At 41.2% G+C, this 25,289-nt stretch overlaps 2 protein-coding genes across 3 annotated transcripts in view; one reads left to right on the top strand and one right to left on the bottom strand.

The window, feature by feature from the left end:
* Positions 1-16,703, top strand: part of TFIP11 (tuftelin interacting protein 11) — a 39,387-nt gene extending 22,684 nt beyond the window's left edge. The window contains exons 7-13 of the mRNA XM_077160702.1: positions 11,324-11,851; positions 11,973-12,079; positions 12,826-12,994; positions 13,429-13,672; positions 14,174-14,316; positions 14,743-14,908; positions 16,265-16,703. Coding sequence (XP_077016817.1) covers positions 11,324-11,851; positions 11,973-12,079; positions 12,826-12,994; positions 13,429-13,672; positions 14,174-14,316; positions 14,743-14,908; positions 16,265-16,620 — 1,713 coding nt within the window. The 3' untranslated portion in view covers positions 16,621-16,703. The remainder of the gene's footprint in view (positions 1-11,323; positions 11,852-11,972; positions 12,080-12,825; positions 12,995-13,428; positions 13,673-14,173; positions 14,317-14,742; positions 14,909-16,264) is intronic.
* Positions 16,704-16,719: 16 nt separating this feature from the next.
* Positions 16,720-25,289, bottom strand: part of SRRD (SRR1 domain containing) — a 66,099-nt gene continuing 57,529 nt past the window's right edge. For both annotated transcript variants that reach the window (XM_077160710.1, XM_077160711.1), the window contains 5 exons: positions 21,352-21,611; positions 21,156-21,254; positions 18,179-18,333; positions 17,622-17,667; positions 16,720-17,188 (listed from right to left, as the gene is read on the bottom strand). In XM_077160710.1, coding sequence (XP_077016825.1) covers positions 16,967-17,188; positions 17,622-17,667; positions 18,179-18,333; positions 21,156-21,254; positions 21,352-21,611 — 782 coding nt within the window. In that variant the 3' untranslated portion in view covers positions 16,720-16,966. The remainder of the gene's footprint in view (positions 17,189-17,621; positions 17,668-18,178; positions 18,334-21,155; positions 21,255-21,351; positions 21,612-25,289) is intronic.

Below are 25,289 nucleotides of genomic sequence, written 5' to 3'. Positions count from 1 at the left end.
ATTAGCTCTAGTAGTTTTGTTGTGGATTTTTCCGGGTTTTCGACGTATAGTATCATATCGTCTGCAAACAGTGATAGTTTTACTTCTTCCTTTCCAATTTTGATGCCTTGTATTTCTTTTTCTTGTCTAATTGCTCTGGCTAGAACCTCCAACACAATGTTGAATAGTAGTGGTGATAGTGGACATCCTTGTCTTGTTCCTGATCTTAGGGGGAAAGTTTTCAATTTTTCCCCATTGAGGATGATATTAGCTGTGGGTTTTTCATATATTCCCTCTATCATTTTAAGGAAGTTCCCTTGTATTCCTATCTTTTGAAGTGTTTTCAACAGGAAAGGATGTTGAATCTTGTCGAATGCCTTCTCTGCATCAATTGAGATGATCATGTGATTTTTCTGCTTTGATTTGTTGATATGGTGTATTACATTAATTGATTTTCTTATGTTGAACCATCCTTGCATACCTGGGATGAATCCTACTTGGTCATGATGAATAATTCTTTTAATGTGTTGTTGGATACGATTTGCTAGAATTTTATTGAGGATTTTTGCATCTGTATTCATTAGAGAGATTGGTCTGTAGTTTTCTTTTTTTGTAATATCTTTGCCTGGTTTTGGTATGAGGGTGATGTTGGCTTCATAGAATGAATTAGGTAGTTTTCCCTCCACTTCGATTTTTTTGAAGAGTTTGAAGAGAATTGGTACTAATTCTTTCTGGAACGTTTGGTAGAATTCACATGTGAAGCCATCTGGTCCTGGACTTTTCTTTTTAGGAAGCTTTTGAATGACTAATTCAATTTCTTTACTTGTGATTGGTTTGTTGAGGTCATCTATGTCTTCTTGAGTCAAAGTTGGTTGTTCATGTCTTTCCAGGAACCCGTCCATTTCCTCTAAATTGTTGTATTTATTAGCGTAAAGTTGTTCATAGTATCCTGTTATTACCTCCTTTATTTCTGTGAGGTCAGTAGTTATGTCTCCTCTTCCATTTCTGATCTTATTTATTTGCATCCTCTCTCTTCTTCTTTTTGTCAATCTTGCTAAGGGCCCATCAATCTTATTGATTTTCTCATAGAACCAACTTCTGGCCTTATTGATTTTCTCTATTGTTTTCATGTTTTCAATTTCATTTATTTGTGCTCTAATCTTTGTTATTTCTTTCCTTTTGCTTGCTTTGGGGTTAGCTTGCTGTTCTTTCTCCAGTTCTTCCAAATGGATAGTTAATTCCTGAATTTTTGCCTTTTCTTCTTTTCTGATATAGGCATTTAGAGCAATAAATTTCCCTCTTAGCACTGCCTTTGCTGCATCCCATAAGTTTTGATATGTTGTGTTTTCATTTTCATTCGCCTCGAGGTATTTGCTAATTTCTCTTGCAATTTCTTCTTTGACCCAGTCGTTGTTTAGGAGTGTGTTGCTGAGCCTCCACGTATTTGTGAATTTTCTGGCACTCTGCCTATTATTGATTTCCAACATCATTCCTTTATGGTCCGAGAAAGTGTTGTGTAAGATTTCAATCTTTTTAAATTTGTTAAGACTTGCTTTGTGACCCAGCATATGGTCTATCTTTGAGAATGATCCATGAGCACTTGAGAAAAAGGTGTATCCTGCTGTTGTGGGATGTAATGTCCTATAAATGTCTATTAAGTCTAGTTCATTTATAGTAATATTCAGATTCTCTATTTCTTTGTTGATCCTCTGTCTAGATGTTCTGTCCCTTGATGAGAGTGGTGAGTTGAAGTCTCCAACTATTATGGTATATGAGTCTATTTCCCTTTTCAGTGTTTGCAGTATATTCCTCACGTATTTTGGGGCATTCTGATTCGGTGCGTAAATATTTATGATTGTTATGTCTTCTTGTTTAATTGTTCCTTTTATTAGTATATAGTGTCCTTCTTTGTCTCTTTTAACTGTTTTACATTTGAAGTCTAATTTTTTGGATATTAGTATAGCCACTCCTGCTCTTTTCTGGTTGTTATTTGCATGAAATATCTTTTCCCAACCTTTCACTTTCAACCTATGTTTATCTTTGGGTCTAAGATGTGTTTCCTGTAGACAGCATATAGAAGGATCCTGTTTTTTAATCCATTCTGCCAATCTATGTCTTTTGATTGGGGAATTCAGTCCATTGACATTTAGTGTTATTACTGTTTGGATAATATTTTCCTCTACCATTTTGCCTTTTGTATTATATATATCATATCTGATTTTCCTTCTTTCTACACTCTTTTCCATATCTCTCTCTTCTGTCTGTTCGGTTCTGACTCTAGTGCTCCCTTTAGTATTTCTTGCAGAGCTGGTCTCTTGGTCACAAATTCTTTCAGTGACTTTTTGTCTGAGAATGTTTTAATTTCTCCCTCATTTTTGAAGGATAATTTTGCTGGATATAGGAGTCTTGGTTGGCAGTTTTTCTCTTTTAGTATTTTAAATATATCATCCCACTGTCTTCTAGCTTCCATGGTTTCTGCTGAGAAATCTACACAAAGTCTTTTTGGGTTTCCCTTGTATGTAATGGATTGTTTTTCTCTTGCTGCTTTCAAGATCTTCTCTTTCTCTTTGACCTCTGACATTCTAACTAGTAAGTGTCTTGGAGAACGCCTATTTGGGTCTAATCTCTTTGGGGTGCGCTGCACTTCTTGGATCTGTAATTTTAGGTCTTTCATAAGAGTTGGGAAATTTTCAGTGAAAATTTCTTCCATTAGTTTTTCTCCTCCTTTTCCCTTCTCTTCTCCTTCTGGGACACCCACAACACGTATATTTGTGCGGTTCATATTGTCCTTGAGTTCCCTGATACCCTGTTCAAATTTCTCCATTCTTTTCCCTATAGTTTCTGTTTCTTTTTGGAATTCAGATGTTCCATCCTCCAAATCACTAATTCTATCTTCTGTCTCTTTAAATCTATCATTGTAACTATCCATTATTTTTTCTATGTTTGCTACTTTATCCTTCACTTCCATAAGTTCTGCGATTTGTTTTTTCAGTTTTTCTATTTCTTCTTTATGTTCAGCCCATGTCCTCTTCATGTCCTCCCTCAATTTATCGATTTCATTTTTGAAGAGGTTTTCCATTTCTGTTCGTATATTCAGCATTAGTTGTCTCAGCTCTTGTGTCTCATTTGAGCTATTGGTTTGTTCCTTTGACTGAGCCATATTCTCAATCTTTTGAGCGTGGACAGTTATCTTCTGCTGCTGGCGTCTGGGCATTTATTCAGATTTCTCTTGGTGTTGGACCCAGCAAGGTTGTAATATTTTTCTGTGAAATCTCTGGGTTCTGTTTTTCTTATCCTGCCCAGTAGGTGGCGCTCGTGGCACACGTTTGTCTGCGGGTCCCACCAGTAAAAGGTGCTGTGGGACCTTAAACTTTGGAAAACTCTCGCCGTCCTGGGGGTTCGCCAGCTGAAGCGGCTTGAGCCGGCCCGGGGTCCGAACGCAGGGAGGGTTGCTGGTCGCCGCAGCCAGGGAAAGAGCCCGTCCGAATTTCCTAGTCGGCCCTGGGCAACAAGCGTGGCGGGAGGGCGCCAGCGGCAGCGGCCCGCCCGAGAGAGTGCACGTTCCCCGGGAGTCACGGGTTTGGAAGGGGCCTCCCCCACCCGTCACCGTTCTCCGCGGCCTGGGGGTTTCCGATCCAATTCTCTCAGTTGGTCCGGGGGCTGCGCGTGGTGTGGGCGCCAGCCGTCTTTGTTTCAGGGGACCGCCTCTCCAATTCTCCCAGCCGGCCCGGGAAGGGGGAAGGGAGTAACTCCGGCCGCTTGCCACCCCGCCCGTTAAGGCCCGCGTGCCTCGGCGATCTCACCCGAGCTGCTTCTCTCAGCCAGCCAGCCGTTCCAGGATGGGGTACGCTGTCTTTTTTATCTCTGTTGTGGCTTTGGGCGCTTTCTGTATCGTTTCTACTCCCCTAGTAGGTGTCCTGGAGAAGAAACTAAGATCCGCGCGTCTTACTAAGCCGCCATCTTCCAGGAAGTGTAGTTTCCTGTTTAATAGTGGCCATTCTAATAGGTATGAAATGATACCTCATTGTGGTTTTGATTTGCATTTCCCTCATAGTTAGTGAAGATGAGTATCTTTCCACGTGCTTTTTAGCTATTTGTATTTTCTTGTTGGAAAACTGTCTATTCATGTCTTTTCCTCATCTTTAAATTGGATTGTCTTTTCATTATTGAGTTGCATTTCTTTATATATATTCTGGATATCAAACCATTATGAGATATGTAGTTTCCAAATATTTTCTTCCATTGAGTCAGCTGCCTTTCCACCTTTTGACAAAGTCCTTTGAAGCACAGAAGTATTTGATTTTGAGGAGGTCCCATTTATCTATTTTTTCTTTCATTGCTTGGGCTTCGGATCTAGGAAACCACTGCCTATCACTAGATCCTCAAGATGTTTCCCTACATTTTTCTTTTAGGAGTTTTATGGTACGGTCTCTTATACTTAGGTCTTTGATCCATTTTTAGTTAATTTTTGCATAGGGTGTGAGATAGGATTCCTTTTTCATTCGTTTGAATATGGATATCCAGTTCTCCTAACACCATTTAAGAGACAGTTTTGTCCCAGTTGAGTAGACTGGCAGCCTTGTCAAAATCAATTGATCATAGATGTGAGGGTCTATTTCTGAACTCTAAAATCTATTCCATGTGTATGTTTATTTCAGTATCTTGCTATTTTGACCACTGTGGCTTTGTAATATGCTTTAAAGTCAGGAAGCATGAGTCCTCCCACTTCATTTTTCGTTTTCAAGATTTTTTGACTACTTGGGGCCCCTTACACCTCCAAGTAAATTCAATAATCCCCTTTTCCATTTCTACAAAGTAGGCTGTTGGAATTCTGACTGGTTTTGCATTGAATCTGTAGATCAACTAGGGCAGAACTGATATCTTAACAGACATTTAGCCTTCCATTCATCAATATGCAGTGTCTTTCCATTTCTTTAGGTTGTCTTTGATTCCTGTTAGCAGTGTTTCTGTGTATAAGTCTTTATATCCTTGATTAAATTTATTCCTAGATATTTTATTTTTTTAGTTGCTGTTGTAAATGAAATTGTCTTCTTGATTAACTTCCTTGAATAGCTCATTACTAGTGTATAGAAACACTAATGATTTTTGCATGGTGTTATTGTATACTGTCACTGCTGAGCTCGTTTATTAGCTCTAGTAGCTTTGTCATATTTTTGGGGGCTTTGCAGTTATAGGGTCATGTTGTCTGTTGATAGTGAAAGTTTTTACTTCTTCCTTTCTGATATGGATGCCTTTTATTTCTACTTCTTGCCTAATTGCCCTAGCTAGAACTTATAGCACAATGTTCAGTGATAGACATTGGACTTCCTTATGTAGTTACTGATCTTAGAGGGAAAACTTTCAGTCTCTCACAGACTGGGTATGTTGCTAGTTGTGGGTTTTTCCTATATGCCGTTTATCATGTTGAGGAAGTTACCTTCTGTTCCTATCTTTTTTTTTTGTTTCTTAAAAAATTTTTTTATTATGAAATATAATAACATATAAAAAAGCAAAATTTAAAAGTACATTGTAACAAGTACTCATAGAACAGATTTCAGAGTTTGGTATGGGTACTGTTTCACAATTTTAGGTTTTTCCTTTTAGCTGCTCCAAGACACTGGAGACTAAAAGAAATATCAACTTAATGATTCAGCAGTCATATTCATTTTTAAATCCTATCTTCTCTGTTGTAACTCCTCCTTCTCCTTTGATCCTTCTCCCAATCGTTAGGGGTATTTGGGTTCTGCCCATTCTAACTTTTTCATGTTGGAAGGGGCTGGTCAATAATACGAGATGGGGGATGGAACTAGTTGATGTTCTGGAGAGACTGGCCCCTCTGGGTTTCAGGACTTACCTGGCTTAGGAACCCATCTGGAGGTTGCAGGTTTCTGGAAAGTAATCCTACTACATGAAACTTTTGTACATTCTCAACAGAGCTCTAGGTATTCTTTAGGGTTAACAGAAATGATTTTGGTTAGGATTTGGCAAAACAAGGTAATTATTAGTAGCTTCTTAGACATAATTTGCCTCATTCTTTTCTTTAGACGATTATGATCAATATGAACAATAAAACCAGAAAATTACATTTCCTGTACTTCTAGTTATGTTAATTACATTTGAGAAAAATTGAAGTCAAAATTGTTCGGGACACCTTTTAGTTGTGGTTATTTAATAAGAGGATTAAAAAATCATGAAGAGCAGAGGCTCAAACTGACTATTTGCAACTCATGCTTGTGATTAAACATTTGTTTCGTCTCAGAGAATTTTAATTACACCACGGTGCATGGGTGTTGCGAGATGATGAGAAACCACATAGTTCCTCAGGATGAGTTGTAGGGCCATCAGCCGTGTGCTTTGATTGTAACAGGGATGGAATGAGGCCAAGGTCTCCATGTTTCTTGGTGTTTCTATTTTATCGTCGACCCTTGTCCTGCTGGTTGGTTCTTTATCTCTAAGGACACGGATAATTGGCAGCCAAGTCCAGTTTGTGTGCCTGAGCACCCTTTTCGCAGTTTTCAGTCTTATTTTCCAGGAAGAACAGTGTGGTAAAAAACCCACCAGTAATCCGGATGGTGATGGGACTCTACAGGGCTGTGAGTAATTGGGTGAGAAATTTCTTTTTGGGGTTTTCAAATCTGGGTAAAATGAGGCTCTTTGATGCAGTGATGGAGTGGAAAAAGTACAGCCTCGGTTCAAGAAGGCCGATGAAGTTCAGGGTTTCTTTCTCAAGTGAGAAGGCACATGGTGAACACAGTCAGGGCCTCTCTCTCAGCTGGAAAGGCACCTGGTGAAAAAGGCATCATCTGCTAGCTTTCTCTCCTGGCTTCCTGTTTCATGAAGCTCCCCAGGAGGCATTTTCCTTCATCTCCAAAGGTCGCTGGCTCGTGGACTCTCTGCTTCGTGGTGCTGCAGCATTCTCTGCTCTCTCTGAATCTCTGTTCCTATCTTTAGAAGTGTTTTTATCAAGAATGGATGCTGGATTTGGTCACATGCGTTTTCTGCAACAAAGAATAGGATCATGTGGTCTTTTCCTTTCAATTCATTAATGTGGTGTATTACATTATTTGGCTTCCTTGTGTTGAACCACCATTGCTTATCTGATACAGAACCCACTTTATCATGGTATATAATTCTTTTAATGTGCTGGTGGATTTGGTTTGCATGTATTTTGTTGAGCATTTTTGCATCTGGATTCATTAAAGATAATGGTCTGTCGTTTTTCTTTTCTTGTAAAATCTTTACCAGGATTTGGTATTAGGGTGATGCTGGCTTTGTTGAATGAGTTAGGTAGTGTTCCCTCTTCAATATTTTGGAAGCATTTGAGCAGGATTGGTATTTAAGATTCACCTGTGAGAAATCATTTCGTCCTGGGAGGTGGGAGGTTTTTGATGACTGGTTCAACTCTTGTGATTGATCTGTTGTTCATGAATCATTGTAGGTTGTTTGTGTGTTTCTAGGAAATTGTCCATCTTATCTAAGTTGGCTAGATAGTTGGTGTTCATTTGATCATAGTATCCTCTTATGATCTATTTTATTTGAGGCCTGTGATAATAAACCCCTCTCTCATTTTTTATTTTATTTGCATCTTCTCTCATTTTGTCTTTGTCAGTCTAGCTAAGAATTTGTCAATTTTATTGATCCTCTCATTGAACCAACTTTTTGTTTTATTGTTTCTCTCTAGTGTTGTGTTCTCCATTTCATTTATTTCCACTCTAATCTTTGTTATTCTTCGCTGGCTTTGGCATCTGTTTGCTGTTTTTCTCTAGTTCCTCCAGATGTCAGTTAGGTCTTTGATTTTAGCTCTTTGTTTTTAATGTAGTTGTTTAAGGCTATAAATTCCTGTCTCAGCACAGTGTTTACTGCATCCCATAAGTTTTGATATGTTGTGTGCTCATTTTCACTCTTCAAGATACTGATTTCTCTTGTAATTTTTTCTTTGAGTGATTTTTAAAAGAGCGTGTTGTTTAACCACCATATATATTTGTGAATTTTCCAGTTCTCTGTTACTGATTTACACCTTCATTCCATTAGGAACAGAGAAAGTGCTTTGTGATTGATTTCAGTCTTTTAAAATGTATTAAGACCTGTTTTGTGCCCCAGCATATTGTCTATCCTGGAGAATGTTACATAAGCACTTGAGAAGAATATATATCCTGCTGTTTTGTGTTGCAGTATTCTATATATGCCTGTTAGGTCTAGTTCATTTTTCATAGTATTTAGGTCTTCTGTTTCCTCTGTTTAGATGTTCTGTCTAATGAAGAGAGTGTGTGTTGACTCCCACTGTTATTGTAGAAATGTCTGTTACTCCCTTCACTTTTGCCAGTGTTTACCTCATGTATACCTCATGTACTTTGGGGCACCTTGATTAAGTGCATATATTTATGATTATTTCTTCTTGGTGAATTGCCCTTTTTATTAATGTGTCTTTTTGTTTCTTGTAACAATCTTGCATTTAAAGTCTATTTTGTCTGATTAGTATAGTTACTTCAGCTCTTTTTTGGCTACTTCTTGTGCAGGCCATCTTTTTCCAGCCATTCACTTTGAGTTTATTTGTATCTTTGTGTCTAAAACGACAACCTATAGATGGATATTTTTTTTTATCCAGTCTGCCAATTATGTTTTTTGATGGGCGTGTTCAATCCATTAACATTCAGTGTTATTACCATAAAAGGCAGCACTTAAACTTTCAGCCATTTTATCCTTCGACTTTTCGTATTTTTTTTCTTTTTATCCTTTAAATTACTCTTATTGATAATCTTCATTTCTATACTTTCCAAGCCTCTCTTCACTCTTTTCTTTTCAGCTAGAAGAACTCCCTTTAGTATATTTCTTGTAGACTGGGTCTCTTGCTAACAAAGTCTCAAATTCTGTTTATCTGTGAATATTTTAAACTCTGATTTTTGAAGGACAGCTTAGCTGGATAAAGCATTCTTAGCTGGCAGTTTTTATCTTTTAATATCTTAAGTAAGAACCGTGAAATTTTTAACCATTATTTCCTTCTTTCTGCCCCTTTTCCTTTCTCTTCTTCTGGGACAGCCATGATGAGTATGTTTGTGCGCTTCATGTTATCAATCAGTTCCCTGAGTCATGCTCAATTTTTTTGGTTTGATTTCAGATGCTCTGTTTTCTAGCTTGCTGAGACTTTCTTCCACCTGTTCAAATCTGCTGTTGCATGCCTCCAGTCTCTGTGCCTTTCATTCCCAGAAGATGTTATTTTTCCTTGCATGCTTTCACAGTTTTTTATGCTAACAGTGTCTCTTTTTAACATCCTTTATTTCTTTAGATGTATCCTTGAATTGATTTAGGAGATTTGTTTGAACATTTTTGATTAGTTGTTCTAAATTCTGCCTCCTCTGAAGTTTTAATTTGTTCCCTGGACTGAGGTATGTCTTCTTGTTTCTTAGTATGCCTTGTAACTTTTTGTTGATGTCTGGGTATTTGATTATCTTGATGAGTTCACTCTGAAGGTTAGTTTTCTCTTGTCTTCTGTTTTATTGTGGATTGGCTTTGTGTTAAGTCTCTTCTTTGACACTTTAGAATAACCCATGTTTTACCTGATCAGTGTTTCTCAGCTCTTCTTTATCTGATTCTTGTCCTGGATATGTGCTACAATATTTGAGATTGCATCATTTGTGTTGTTTCACCTCCAAGAGAAAACTTCCTTTCCTCTGTTTCTCCTATGGGAATCTTGATTTGCTCTGTTAGTTTTTGTTCAGAATTTTTTTCCTAGCTCCTATGATTTGTTTATAATTCTCTCCTTCACTCAGTGCCCCATTTTCCTTACTCTTTTCAGTTCTGGGAGCCCTACCCCCACTCCTACCCCTTTTTTCTCTGTGAGGCTTTTCTGTACCAGTTTCTTCCCCAAAGAATATCCTGCCCCACGGAAGCCAGAAGAGGTCAGTCCAGACATGTGAATCATTCCAGAAAAGTCTGTCTTGTGTTTGGGTGGGCTAGTCATCCAAAACTGGATGCCTGAGTCTAACACCTTCTAGCTTCAGTTTTACTGTAGTCTCTCTCTCTCTTTTAAAATTTTTCCTCTCCTGTAGGCCCTTTGCGTTCAGCATGCCTCAGCAGCTTGTGCAGACTAGGGTCTCTGTGCCTGGATATACCCGGGGTTCCGTTTCTCCTGTCCCCGATAGGAGGTGGGAGGGATCTGAGTCACTACCACTGAGCAACTCCCCAAGCTGTACAGGACCAAATGAGGGAGAGGAGGTGGACCAGTGAGTGGGTAAGGGATGGAAGTTTCCTACCTGTTTTCCTTTCTTCAGTTCAACATTTGCAGAGTCACTCTTGGTTTGTACCATCTTCCAGAGTTTTAAGGAAGTGGGATTTGTTCCTTTATTTGCCTAATTTCTGGGGAGATTTTATCAGGCGATGTCTTACATTGCCATGTTGATGGCATCATGCCTTGAACCTCATTTTTACTTGGTGCCTAATTCCGGGGAGTGGCTCTGCTTTGTACTTGACTCCTTTGATTTCCTTCTAATCTGGTGTGATTTTTTTTTTTGGCAGGCTAGTTTGTATGAAAAACTTCATTTTTGTTTCAAATGTTTCTTTAGGATAGATTCACAGAAGTACAGTCATTAGGTTAAAGAATACAAAAGTGTAAAGCTCTTAATCCTTACTGCCAAATGCATTCTGGGAAGGTGGTATTCACTCACCAGCAGGGCATCTTTGCTGGCCTTGAGTACATTTTTACCCACTGTAATGCACATATAAAATGTAAGTCTTTTTAGTTACTCTTCTAAGTAGCCAAAGAACAATGGTGGCCATTTCCTGTTATAGCTCAGTATAGGATTATAGCATGTGAAGGCTCTAGAACTGGAATAGAGGCTGATGTGGTAGTTCTCAGATATCAGTGTCCATCATTTTCATTTATCTAGGGACCTGGTAAGAAAGGCAGATGCCCAGGTCGAACCCAAAGTTTTTGAGTCAGTACATCTATTGTAGGACCAGGATACCTTTTTTCCCCCAGGTGAGTCTCGTGGGGGGGGGGGGGGTTGGATCACATTTTTATTTAAATAAGTGATGATACCTAATCCTATTTTACAAGTACAGTCCATATTCAACTTTCCTCAGTTTCCCTAAAACATTGGCATTTGATTTGTCCACATTAGATCCAATCTAGAACTGCTTGTTGCATCTGATTGTCTTGTCCCTGAATGTCTTAAGTCTAGTACAGCAAGGATCACACTTGGAGAAACACTCCCTTTTTTTAGCTCTATTGAAAAAGCATGGAATTTACACATTTCCACTAGCATCATGCTTCCCTGCGGGTTTAGGGGTATGTAAAGTACACTGCAGTGGCTCAGTAACCTAGGTCTCCTCTGTCACGTTCTCCAAGGTCATAGACATGACAGGACGGGAGCAGAAGGTCTACTACAGCTACAGCCAGATCAGTCACAAGCACAACATCCCTGAGGATGGGCTGCCACTGCAACCGCAGCAGCCACCACAGCCCGGCAAAGAGGCCAAGGCCCCAGGCTTTGCGCTGCCGGAGCTGGAGCACAACTTGCAGCTGCTCATTGACCTAACAGAGCAGGAAATCATCCAGAATGACCGGCAGCTGCAGTATGAGCGGGACATGGTGGTCAACCTCTCCCATGAGCTGGAGAAGATGACTGAGGTCCTGGACCATGAGGAAAGGGTCATTTCCAACCTCAGCAAAGTCCTGGAGATGGTGGAGGAGTGTGAGCGGCGGATGCAGCCCAACTGCAGCAACCCCCTCACCCTGGATGAGTGTGCTCATGTCTTCGAAACCCTCCAGGACAAGTACTATGAGGAGTACAGGATGTCCGACCGTGTGGACCTCGCTGTGGCCATTGTCTATCCGCTCATGAAGGAGCACTTCAAGGAGTGGGATCCCCTCAAAGTGAGTTGTTTGGATAATCAGACTCTTTGCTTCTTGTTTGGGGTCTTTGCTTGATGAGATTGTCCAAAGGGCAAGGAAGGGCGATTAACCCAGCACCCACCTAGCTGCTGTTTCTTCTCAGGACTGCACTTATGGCACTGAAATCATCTCTAAGTGGAAAAGCCTCTTGGAGAATGACCAGCTTTTGTCCCACGGTGGACAGGACCTCTCTGCAGATGCCTTTCACAGGTATCTCCTGGGATTCCTTGGGAATTGGGAGTGATTGCTAATGGCTGGGGGAGGCAGAAGGAGCTCACATTTATTAATCCTCTTCTATATGAATGCATACTGAGCTGCATTCCTTCTTTCATTTCACCCACAATTATCAGGTTTCTGAAATGTTTCAGGCATGTGCTAGTTTCTTGGCTTACCCTGGGAGTAAAGCAGATAGCCCCTGTCACCAGTACAGGTGGTAAACTAAACAGCAGGTAGTAAATTAGGAGGTGAATAAATGCAGGATGCAAACTGTACAGCAATAGAGTATAACAAGGGCACACTTGGAAAGAGGGTGTGAGGCAGAGGTCTCAGAGGAGGAGGTGACGTTTTAGGTGTTTCCTGAAGGGAAAGAGTCACCAGCTATGTGTAGACCTGTGCCAGGAAGAGCTTGTATTAGGGCCCTGAGGTGGGAACACACTTGATGCCTGAAATGGCATGGAAGGAAAGCCCTTGTGCTGGCTGTGAGCTCCTGTAACCCTGAAACAGTCTTCCCTAGCAGGTGCCAGAGGAGACCCAGGGTCCCAAGGTTGAGTTGAATGGCTGAGAGAGCGAGGAAGAGGCAGCCTCGGGTCTGGCCAGTGTGGGGACAGACCCAATGTTCTGTGATCAGAGTTCCATGCTGCTTAGCCTTTTCTTTCTTTATCTAGAGAGGTGGGTAGTGGTGTACATTGAAACCAATCAGTGCCATTTACCAGTCTTATCCTTACCTTCCTTCTGAGGCTGATATGGGAAGTCTGGATGCCCTTTGTGCGAAATATCGTCAACCAGTGGCAACCAAGGAACTGTGACCCAATGGTGGACTTTTTGGATAGCTGGGTGCACATTATTCCCGTGTGGATTTTGGATAACATACTAGACCAGCTCATCTTCCCCAAGCTGCAGAAGGAGGTAGGGCCAAGAGTCACGGGAAACCGTTGTCATTAGTAATCATGGGACTTGTTTAGCATTTCTGTTCGTTATCTCTGTATTGGTCACATGCCTGGATTAGACAATTTGTCAGCACTTCTACTACCCTATAATGTTTTAATTCCAGCCTTCCCCCCCCCCCCCCCCAAAAGGTCTCTCTTCATTGGGTAATTCTCTTTTTTTGTTGTTTCTTCGATCAAATTAGAATTGTGCCATTTCCGGGTATATATTTCTTTGTGGTTTAGTGTCTGTTTTGGGGGAAATGCCTTGTCTGTCTTTTGTACCTAATGTGTCCCCCCTGCCCTGGTAAAACAAAATGTCCCAGAGGACGGTGCTTGCCGTTAACTACCTAGAAGTGTTATGTGGCTGCCCCACAAGCTATATGAACAGTTTCTCTCTCCCCATTCCTTCCGCAGGTGGAGAACTGGAACCCCCTGACTGATACTGTCCCCATCCACTCTTGGATCCACCCGTGGCTTCCCCTCATGCAGTCGCGGCTAGAGCCGCTGTACTCCCCCATCCGCAGCAAGCTGTCCAGCGCCCTGCAGAAGTGGCACCCCAGTGACTCCTCTGCCAAGCTCATCCTCCAGCCATGGAAAGATGTCTTCACCCCTGGCTCCTGGGAAGCGTTCATGGTCAAGAACATAGTGCCCAAGCTGGGTAAGGTTTCAAGTCCACCATTTGGTTTCTGTAGCCACTATAATGAGTTAAATATAATGAGTTAAAATATGGCCTTTGGGTTCTATGAAAAAAGTAAATACTTCTCAACATATAAAAGGTGCCACCTCATAAAGATTGACTATTAATGTAACTAAGATTCTTACTGCTGTTTCTTAAAACAGTGACTAAAAAGCCTCCAGAGACAATGTTAAGGTCAGTGGGCCTTGTGGTTTTTTCACTGGTCTGGTTTTGGCTTCTGTAACCGGATATCTATCACACTGGTTTTCTCAAAATTTTGTGGCATTTTATTCCATATAGTTTTTTAAGGAAGGGAGAGGTTTCTTGGTTAGAGAAAAATGGTTTTTAATAAATGTTATTTCAAGAGCTTAAAATTGACATTTAAAAGCAGAGCAAAGACTTAGGATGTCTGATGATGATTTGCACTCTTCTGTGGCTTTACTTGGACTACAGCTGAGTTTCAGAGCCTGGTTTCTCTTCCAGGAATGTGTCTCGGTGAGTTGGTCATTAACCCCCACCAGCAGCACATGGATGCTTTTTATTGGGTGATCGACTGGGAGGGGATGATCTCTGTCTCCAGTCTGGTAGGGCTCCTTGAGAAGCATTTCTTCCCCAAGTGGCTTCAGGTACACTTTGGTTTGCTTATTTGGGGGTGGGGAGTTCATGTAATTTCCTGCCAAGGCCTAACTGCAGGTACTTGGTCCTTGGATAACAGTCAGATGACAACCCTTTAAATTATGTATTGAAAACAAATTGTATATTTTAGGATATCAAATTGTGTATTTTAGGATATAAATTAATTTTTAAAAATAATTCTTGGCTCCTCTCTGGGAGAGAGACTGAGGCTCAGAGAATTTACCTGTAAGGTCAATGGCTACCAAGCTAACTCATGCTCATTAAGTGCCCAGCTGTTCAGCCCCCAGAAATCCTTATGTCAGTAGCTGGTAGGACTAGGCTTGAAACAAAGAGCCCCTTTGCAACCTTTGCCTCCTATTTGTTGCCTGAGAGGATGGGTTCTTATTTCTTCTTTTTGGCTCTTCTTTTTTTGGCAGGTGCTGTGCTCCTGGCTTAGTAACAGCCCAAATTATGAGGAAATCACCAAGTGGTACCTAGGTTGGAAATCCATGTTCTCAGACCAAGTGCTGGCACATCCATCCATTAAGGATAAATTTAACGAAGCACTTGATATCATGAACCGGGCTGTGTCCTCCAACGTTGGTAAGTGGGGAGTCCAGTTTTGGATGTGCTAGCATTGAGTTCTACGTCTCTGAACACATAAGTGACAGAAAGTCAGTTTTCTGGTACCTGTAGGCTGCTTGAAGCATACCTCACCCTTACCCAACAGACTCAGCTGCATGGCTGGTTAGCTAGCACCCACTGTTGAGATGCACTGTTACTGGGAGGGACATTAGTCCCTTAAGGTGGACAAATTTACACTGGTTATCTGGGGTCTGGCTACACAGCCCATTTTCTTGACCCCCAAGCATTCAGCCCTGTAGGGGTCTTGGATGCATCTCCTAGGCCAGTTAGGAATGAGGCTGACAGCTCAGTGTGGAGATGGGACAGACAGACTTGGGCTCCTCCAGATTCTAACACTTAGTATATGCTGACTTTCTCTTAGACCCATTTCTTCCCCTACTTCATAGGATTCACAGGGGGTTAAAAGTGAGTTAATGTTAATAACACTCAGTAGGTGGTGTTTGTGTCAAAAGTAGGCAACCCACTATATGATTCGAGGTAGGCCATTAGCCTACATTTTAGCCAAATCTGTGTACTGCTATCTGAAGCCAAAGGCAACAGTGCTAACTAGCTGACTCACAGCCTGCAAACCTGGGTCACCTAGTCCAACTCTTTGTTTCACAGATAAGCTTAGTGAGCCTAAGCATTTATTCAAAGTCACAAAGTAAGGAGTGGCACTTAATCTAGTACACAAAAACAAAATTATAATGCATATTAGAAAGTATAGATTATATATTTATATACTGTGTTTAACAAGGCAAGTATACTTTTATGCTTCTTTTTCCTTACCCAAATCCTTCGAGGGCCACCTCTATTTTCACATCCTCTGGAAAACTTCCTCAGACATCCCAGTCTCCATGTTCCCAGAACTCCTCAGTTGGCACTTGGCATTCTGATTCCAGATAATCCTATAAACACATGTTTTGGCTCCCCTAATACATTTTAAATTCCACCAGGGCAGTAGCAGCCCACCAGAGTAGGCCATATGTTTTTCAGGGTATTAAAAGTTACCTACCTCTTCGGCAGTGAGGAGTTTAAATCTCAGCCAAGTGAGATAGGCGTGGAATAGTAACTGATGATGGGGTCAAGGTTTCCAGTTCTGAAAGGAGTGTCAGATACCCCTGCCAGTTATCTTCAGAGTGATCCTAGGCTCCTCTCTAAACTTCCCCCATTGGTGATCACTGTTTTAGTGCTTTGGGTCTTGGAGGCAGAGCTGCTCGTCAGTGAGTCACAGATTTTATAGTGGTGGTACATCTAGCATCTCACACTTAGGCCAAATCACCATCTTTGACATCACTTTGGGAACACCTTTCCTCCCTCCTCTGCCTCCCTCAGGTGCCTACATGCAGCCTGGAGCACGGGAGAACATCGCCTATCTTACCCACACTGAGCGAAGGAAGGATTTCCAGTATGAGGCCATGCAGGAGCGACGAGAGGCCGAGAACATGGCTCAGAGGGGCATCGGTGTGGCGGCCAGCTCAGTGCCCATGAACTTTAAGGACCTTATTCAGACCAAGGCTGAGGAACACAACATTGTCTTCATGCCCGTCATTGGGAAGCGGCATGAAGGGAAGCAGCTTTATACCTTTGGCCGCATTGTAATCTACATTGACCGGGGAGTGGTGTTTGTCCAGGGGGAGAAGACATGGGTGCCCACCTCCCTGCAGAGCCTGATTGACATGGCCAAGTAGACGGCCGAGGGCCAGGGCAGTCTGGAGGCTTGCGCCTAAGAGGGATGTTCAAACGCTTAAGAATAAAACATTACTTTAAATTATCTTTGAAAAGGTAACTTCTCTATTCAGGATTTATTCCATGTCAGGCAGCGTCACCAATGAAGGATATACAACATAATTCTTTTTTTTTGCAGATTTTAAATATGTAACTCTTCATAACAAATCCTCAAACACATGAATAACACAACAGTCAAGTTAAAATGTTTCGTGTTTTTATCACTGAAATTTGGTCCACTAGCAAAGAAAGGCCCTCTCCGCAGTCCCTTCCTGGCAGAGTCCTCTACCTCGGCTGTCACCAGGTATGTTACCGTGAGTTCACGTCAGCAGCTGAAGGACCCTTCATTTTGTTCCTGATGATTTCAAGGTCCTCACAGTCCTGATAATCTGGTTCTTCCTGAAACACCCACGTATCCGTGGAGAGTAGTTTTAGCTTTTGTACAGGGAACCAATGGATGGAGGTATCGTTAAATATATCCATGTACTGTGACGTCTGAGGCAACTCAAGCTCCTCTAGTCCTTTTAAAATCTGAGCAGAAAAATTCAAACACAAACTATAAATAATTGATAATCATAATAATTACCACTCTTTTTAGGTTAAATAACCATTTTTGTTTTCATCCCCAGGTTCTCTCTTTTAAAGCACATAGAACAGAGCATTTTGATTTAAATCCTTTTGTACAATGGCTTGAAGCCCAAGGACAGTGTATATATTGGGCTGTGATGCTGAAAACGAAGGGAAATCAGAAACAAGAGGTTCATTCAGACATCATAGTTGTTTGGAACACAGACCCATCAGTTTAATGAATAAAGAGAGCTCAAGGACAATATAGTAACTTCAGTGTGTCTTAAGTTAGCCTCTAATCATCTCCTCCTATACGTGTGAGAAATATTTTGAGTTTATACCCTTTTCCATGAGTTCATACCCTTTTCCATCACAACCCCTTTGTCCAGAGAGATACCTTGGCAATGTAGGGATAATTTTTCTGCAGAATCCTTGTCAGCAACCTAGAAATCAAAAGAAAACATGATTAGGAAGGTTATGAGAGTGATTTTATTCAACTTAAGACACAAGAAAGACAACAATATAAGCACAGGAAGAATTCATAACAGTATTTTGGATGTGGAATAGATGAACTATTCAATCCCCACTGTTAATCCCTGGGTAAATGCACCCATCTGCTGTGTGCAAGAGACGGCAGTGTGGATACCTAGGCCTCAGGAGCCCGAATGAGGGTCGAGGGTCAAGGCTGTAGGCAGAGAAGTAAAATGATTTTTTCCCATTTTTCAAAGAATTTCTATCCATCAAAAGGGCAGGTGTCAATTACTGGCAAAAATATTTGTTAGTTTTAGTTTACATCTCGATGCAGGGTTCTCATGTCCCCTGACTTCAACCCTTGTTCCACTTCCCTCTGGAAAAGCATTTCCAGGTACAGAATAAGTAACAGAAGTGTTTTCTGCTACAGATCAACATGAGGTATAGGCTTCAGCTTGAGGTTTAACAGAATCTTAGGCTTACCTTTCCTCAAGTCCTTTGAAACTGTTTCCAATGATGATCATCTTGGAAAGGGCATCTACTGACCAGTTACTCCATAAAAGATTGTTGTACAAAGCTGTCCCACAATGGAGCATGTAAAAGATGGTAGGATTGCCACAAATGCTCCGCTTTCCTTCCTGAGGATATAATATGAACAGATTTAAACACTAGTACTTCTTGCAACAAAGTGAAGTGCATAAAACAATGTAGATTAAAAGAGCTCAGAGGAAAACAAGCTGAAATGTAAAAAACTAAATTCTATATCAGTGTGCATGAAATCTATAAACTTACATAAAATTATATGAGACTAAAAAAAAAGAAAATAATATCCAGAAATAATTTGTGTTTACTCAACAAATGTACATGCCATGAACACAGTAAACTGGATTCAGAGAAAGGTTTCTCAGGTCCCAGACAACTAGGGCAAGAGGGACAAAACAGTAAACCTCCATGCTTCCTGTGCCACTTTGAGCAGATTCCATCAAAATTAGTGTCATCAAACTGTCTTGGTCGGGGGAGGGGCTCAGTTGCACCTACCTCACTCTCCTTCATGCCCTTCCCCAGTTGAAAACACTGCTCTACAGTGAAACTCCCGGCAGAGAACGTAAGACCCTTTGCCCTTCTCCTCCTCACAGCTTTCCTTAACATTCAAGACAAACTGGCACTATTCTCCTGAATGCTTGGTTCTGCTTCAGGCTCTGTGTAGGACCGTGTGCTGGTGTGAAAGGATGTATGTCCCCTAGAAAAGCTATGTTTTAATCTAAATCCCACTGCGTAATGGCAGAATCATCCCTATTCAATGCTGTATGTTTGTAATTAGATCATCTCCCTGGAGATGTAACCCAATGAAGAGTGGTTGTTAAGCTGGATTAGGTGACATGTCTCCACCCATGTGGGTAGGTCTTCATTAGTTTCTGGAGTCCTATAAAAGAGGAAACATTTTGGAGAAAGAAGGAGATTTGGAGAGAGCAGAGAATACTACAGCACCATGAAGCAGAAAGTCCATGAGCCATCACCCTCTGGAGATGATGAAGGAAAACACATCCAGGAGAGCTTCATGAAACCGGAAGCCAGGACAGCAAGCTAGCAGATGACGCTGTGTTCGCCACAGGCCTTTCCAGATGAGAGAGAAACCCTGACCCTGTTCGCCATGTGCCTTCTACTTGAGAGAGCGAGCCTGAACTTCATCGGTCTTCTTGAACCAAGGTATCTTTCCCTGGATGCTTTAGATTGGACATTCTATAGACTTGTTTTAATTGGGACATTTTTCTCAGCCTTAGAACTGTAAACTAGCAACTTAGTAAATTCCCCTTTTTAAAAGCCATTCTGTTTATAAGCCATTCTGGTATGTTGCATTCTGGCAGCTAGCAAACAAGAACAGACCGGAAATCCTGGTCCTGTGCATCTGGCAAACTTCTGGTAGACCTCCAAAATCCAGCTCAAATTCCAAGAAACCTTCCTTAGCTCCTCGGTTCCTGGCATGAGGTTCTGCATCACTGGTCTATTCCTTAATTGTTTACAGACCAGGTGCCCTGAAGTGACTGAGCTCTCTGAAGACAGAATGTCATTTATTACCACCACCACCACTACCAAGCTCCCTGCCTAGCATAGAACAGACACTCAGAAAATATTGTTTTTAGGACCTTCCCAACATCAGGAAATGACTTTCATCTCAGCTGAGCCTAGTTTCATATTTTACAATTAGCAATGAGATGGAAATTCAGAACAGATGGACAGATACGTACACTCATAGGAATCAGTTATTTTATAATCTCAAAACAATGCAAAACTTAAAGCAGAGTTGCCCATGCTGGCTTCAACCACTGCTCATGAAATGAACTGCTTTTTTTCCAGAGACCTCAGAAATGTTGAATCCTAACTATTCTGGGGGAGTGCAGTGGTGCAGATAATTTATCCACAACTCAGTCAGGTGCCATCAGTGTGACTGAGCTATTCGTCTCAAAGGTTATGTTCTGACCCCTTTTATCACCTCTTCCAGAACAGCATAAAACTTAGAGGCACTGAGACCATCTACTCTTTCCTTTTTAATACCAACCGTAAATACCAGCTTAGCATAATTTCTGGACAAAGAATTATCAGAAGTTTTCAAATCTAAGATGTTCTATTTCGTGCTATCTGGGTAATTTATTTGACAACTGTTCTAGTTTGCTAGCTGCTGGAATGCAATATACTAGAAATGGAATGGCTTTTAAAAAGGGGAATTTAATGAGTTGCTAGTTTACAGTTCTAAGGCTAAGAAAATGCCCCAATCAAAACAAGTCTATAGAAATGTCCAATTTAAGGCATCTGGGGAAAGATACCTTGGTTCAAGAAGGCCGATGAAGTTCAGGGTTTCTCTCTCAAGTGAGAAGGCACATGGTGAACACGGTCAGGGCTTCTGTCTTGGCTGGAAGGGCACATGGTGAATATGGCGTCATCTGCTAGCTTTCTCTCCTGGCTTCTGGTTTCATGAAGCTCCCTGGGAGGCGTTTTCCTTCATCTCCAAAGGCTGGTGGACCCTCTACTTCGTAGTGTTGCTCTCTCTCAATCTCTCATTCTCCAAAATATTTCCTCTTTTATAGGACTCCAATAAACCAATCAAGACCCACCCAAATGGGTAGAGACATGTCGTCCCCTAATCCAGTTTAACAACCATTCTTGACTAAATCACATCATCCAGGGAGGTGATCTCATTACAGTTTCAAACATACAGCATTGAATAGAGATTATTCTACCTTTATGAAATGGGATTTATATTAAAACATGGCTTTTCTTGGGGGGCATACTTCCTTTCAAACCAGCACAACAACATACGCCAAAATGTGGGCAATACAGCAGAAAGAAAGCAGGCAGTGGAAAGGAATGACCACCATTTCAAAGAAAATTGATATCCAGAGGACAGAGTCTGGGATCAGTTTGGTCAAGTTTATGCCTTGACCCTATCCCCAAAACTACTTACCTCGTTCTCACTGAGAACGGCCACACCAAGGGCATTAAGAGTGGCAATTTCCAGTTGGCTAAACAATGGGTCGTATACCAAGCAGTGACTTCTGGGAATCTGCAAAAGGTAAAAATGAGATGTCTGCTTTAATCAAAATGTGTGCATACTGTGTGCAAGGTAAAGCAGAGAAAGAGAGATGAATCCAAAAATTTACCTGGCACTTTTCCAGGAAGAGCAGCAAAAATGTTAGCTGGTTTCTAGCTATGACACAGGTGGCAAAGTTTCCAATGCCATAACACACACACTTCCAATGGCAGGTCCCCACGACCAGAGTCTCTCTGGGGATGGAGTCAGGGGCCACATCTGACTCCTCTGGTGATGGGTCAAGATACAGGTTTCCAAGGGTGTCCGAAAGAGTGCCCACAGAGGTCTTCAGCTGTTCCAGATGTTTCCTAAGGCATCCACCAATGGTTTCTGAAAGAACAGGCCCCTGAATACAGTCAGAGTGTGCTCTGACCCCATGAAGCAAGCCATCCACAAAGATGTCCACAGACCCAGTGAGGAAGGGGCAGGCGGTCAAGGCTCCTGCTCCCCCAAGAGAAGAGCTACCTGCCTCACACCCAAGCACACGACCATGTGATAGCACATCCTGACCCTTGCTTGACTCTCATGGCCTACCACCAGAACATTTTTTTAGGCGAAAAAAGAAAAAAAATTAGGTTTCTTCCATGGGCAGTTTCCACTTAAAAGCATAATGTGAACTCAGTCTATTTAAAGACACCTGATAAATGGAGGCTGTGTTTTTGCTTATGAAAAAGAAGGGAAGAACATAGCTCTCAAAATCACACTGTACATAGCCTGATGTCACAGGGCTGAGGGGAAGAGGGTGCCATCTGCTGGGCAGGAGAGGAAAGCACACTTTTAGGGCAACGTTGAAAAGGAGTTTTGGCGAAGCTCACCATCTGATGGGAAGGACAAGTAAGTGAAAGCTTAGGAAGCTGAAGAAAAGTTTTTTGGGACCCTCATGACCCACTGGATCTGTTGTGCACCCCTTGTGTGGGAACCTGGTTATGTTTGGCAGGGAAATAGTGATGAAACAACTATCAAAGAAGAGTCTTAAGACAAACCCTTAGACACAAGAAAGTGACCTTCGTAATAAATTCATCAAGATAATCAGATGCCCAGATAGCAACAAAAAATTACAAGTGATACTAAGAAACGGAAATATATGGCCCAAAGGAACAAATTAAAATGTTGGAGGAAATACGGAATTTGGAACAACTAATCAAAGATATTCAAACAAATCTCCTAAGTGAATTCAAGGAGGTGAAGGAAAATATGACTAAAGAGATAAAGTATATTAAGACATTGGGTGAATAGGCAGAGCCCCCAGTCTTGGGGTTTGTTCATATGAAACTTAACCCTGCAAAGGATAGGTCAATTCTACTTAAAATTGAGGCCTAAGAGTCACCCCCAAGAGAGCCTCTCTTGTTGCTCAGATGTGGCCTCTCTCTCCAGCCAACACAACGAGCAGTCTCACCACCCTCCCCCTCTCTGCGTGGGACATGACTCCCAGGGGTGTGGACCTTCCTGGCAACGTGGGACAGAGATCTTGGAATGAACGGAGACTCAGCATCAAGGGATTGAGAAAAACCCTAGAATGAGATGAGACTTGGCATCAAGGGACTGAGACAACCTCGACCAAAAGGGGGAAGAGGGAAATGAGACAAAGTGTCAATGGCTGAGAGACTCCAAACAGAGTCGAGAGGTTATCCTGGAGGTTATTCTTATGCACAAGTAGATATCATCTTGTTATTCAAGATGTAATGGAGAGGCTGGAGGGAACTGCCTGAAAATGTAGAGCTGTGTTCCAGTAGCCATGTTTCTTGAGGATGGCTGAATAATGATACAGCTGTCACAATGTGACTGTGTGATTGTGAAAACCTTGTGTCTGAAGCTCCTTTTATCTACCTTGTCAACAAAGGAGTAGAACATATGGAATAAAAATAAATAATAGGGGGAACAAATGCTAAAATAAATTTAGTTTGAAATGCTAGTGATCAATGAAAGCAAGGAGTAAGGGGTATAGTAGGTATCTTTTTTTTCTTTCCTGTGTTTGTTTTATTTCTTTCTCTATTGTCTTTTTATTTTTTTTTCTGAATTAATGCAAATGTTCTAAGAAATGATGAATATGCAACTATGTGATGATATTGTGAATTACTGATTATGTATGTTGTTTAATTTTGTTTCTATTTTTTAAATTAATAAATAAATTTTAAAAAAGAGAAGACATTGGGTGAGCATAAAGAATTTGAAAACATGCAAAGAAAAAGAGCAGACCTTATGGGAATAAAGGCAGCAGATCTTATGAGAATGAAAGGCATAATAAATGTGATCAAAAATACGCTAGAGGCATACAATAGCAAATTTGAGCAGGCAGAAGAAAGGATCAGTGAATGAAAAGACAGGACATCCAATATCAAACAGACAAAAGGAAGGGTATAGAAAAAAACGGAAAAAATTAGAGAGGGTCTCAGGGAACTGAATGGCAGCATGAGTGCACAGAGATATGCATTTTGGATGTCCCAGAAGGAAAAGAGAAGGGAAAAGGGGAAGAAAGAATGAGGAAATAATGGCCCGAAATTTCCCAACTCTTAAAACATAAATATGCATATCTAAGAAGTTAATGTACTCCAAACAGAATAAATATGAATAAACTCACTCCAAGACACATACTAATCAGATGTGCTGGTGTGAAAGGATTATGTGCTATAGAAAAGCCATGTTTTTATCCTGATCCATCACGTAGAGGCAGATGTTTCTTTTAATCCCTATTCAGCACTCAGGCCAATCTCTTATTAATCACAAATTCTCTCAGTGATTGTTACAGAATTCTTGTCTGCCATGTCGAAAATGTGTGTTTGATTCCTGGTGCCTGCCCATGCAAAAAAAAAAAAAAAAGAAAAAAAAAAACAAAACAAATCCCCCATCCCAAAAACAAACAAACAAACAAAAAAACCAAAACGTCATGGTACTGGCACAAAGATAGAAGCATGACTGATGGAATCAACTTGAGAGTGCAGAAAGAGACCACCAAATTTATGGCCAACTATTATCTGACAAGGTCCCCAGATCCTCTGTACTGGGACAAAACAGTCTTTTCAATAACTGGGCATGGAAGAACTGGATATCAATAGCCAAGAGAATGAAACAGGCCCCTATCTTACACCCTACATAACAATTAACTCAAAGTGGCTCAAACACCTAAATACAAGAACTAGCACAGTAAGTCTTCTAGAAGAAAACATAGAGAAACATCTTCAAGACCTAGTAATAGGAGGTAGCTTCTTAAACTTGACAGACAAAGCACAAGCAACGAAAGAAAAAATAGATAAATGGGAACTCCTCAAAATCAAATGCTTCTGCACCTCAAAAGACAGTCAAAAAGGTGAAGAGACAGCCAACTCAATGGGAGAAAATATTTGGAAATCACATATCAGACAAAGGTTTGATCTTCTGTATATACAAAAAAATCATACAACTCAGCAACAAAAAGAACAAGCAACCCAATTATAAAATGAGCTAAAAAATATGAATAGGCATTGTTCTAGTTTGCTAGCTGCCGGAATGCAACACACCAGAGATGGATTGGCTTTTAATAAAAGGGGATTTATTTTGTTGGTTCTTCAGAGGAAAGGCAGCTGACTTTCCACTGAGGTTCTTTCTTACGTGGAAGGCACAGGATGGTCTCTGCTGGTCTTCTCTCCAGGCCCCTGGGTTCCAACAACTTTCCCCAGGGTGATTTCTTTCTCCATCTCCAAGGGCCTGGGCTGAGCTGCAAGTGCTGAGATGAGGAATGCCAAACTGCTAGGCTGTGCTATGTTGCGATCTCTCATTTAAGCACCAGCCAATTAAGTCAAAAGTCACTCATTGCAGCAGACACGCCTCCTAGCTGACTGCAGATGTAATTGGCAACAGATGAGGTTCACGTACCGTTGGCTTATGTCCGCAGCAACAAGATTAGGTATGCTCACCTGGCCAAGTTGACAACTGTATCTAACTAACACAGGCATCTTTCTGAAGAACAAATATAGATGGCTCAAAAGCACGTGAAGAGATGCTCATTTTCACTGGCTATAAGGGAAATGTAGA

This window comes from Tamandua tetradactyla, chromosome 5 (assembly GCF_023851605.1).
Source record: "Tamandua tetradactyla isolate mTamTet1 chromosome 5, mTamTet1.pri, whole genome shotgun sequence".
Taxonomy (NCBI): Eukaryota; Metazoa; Chordata; class Mammalia; order Pilosa; family Myrmecophagidae; genus Tamandua; species Tamandua tetradactyla.
This window is presented reverse-complemented; position numbering and strand designations above follow the sequence as displayed.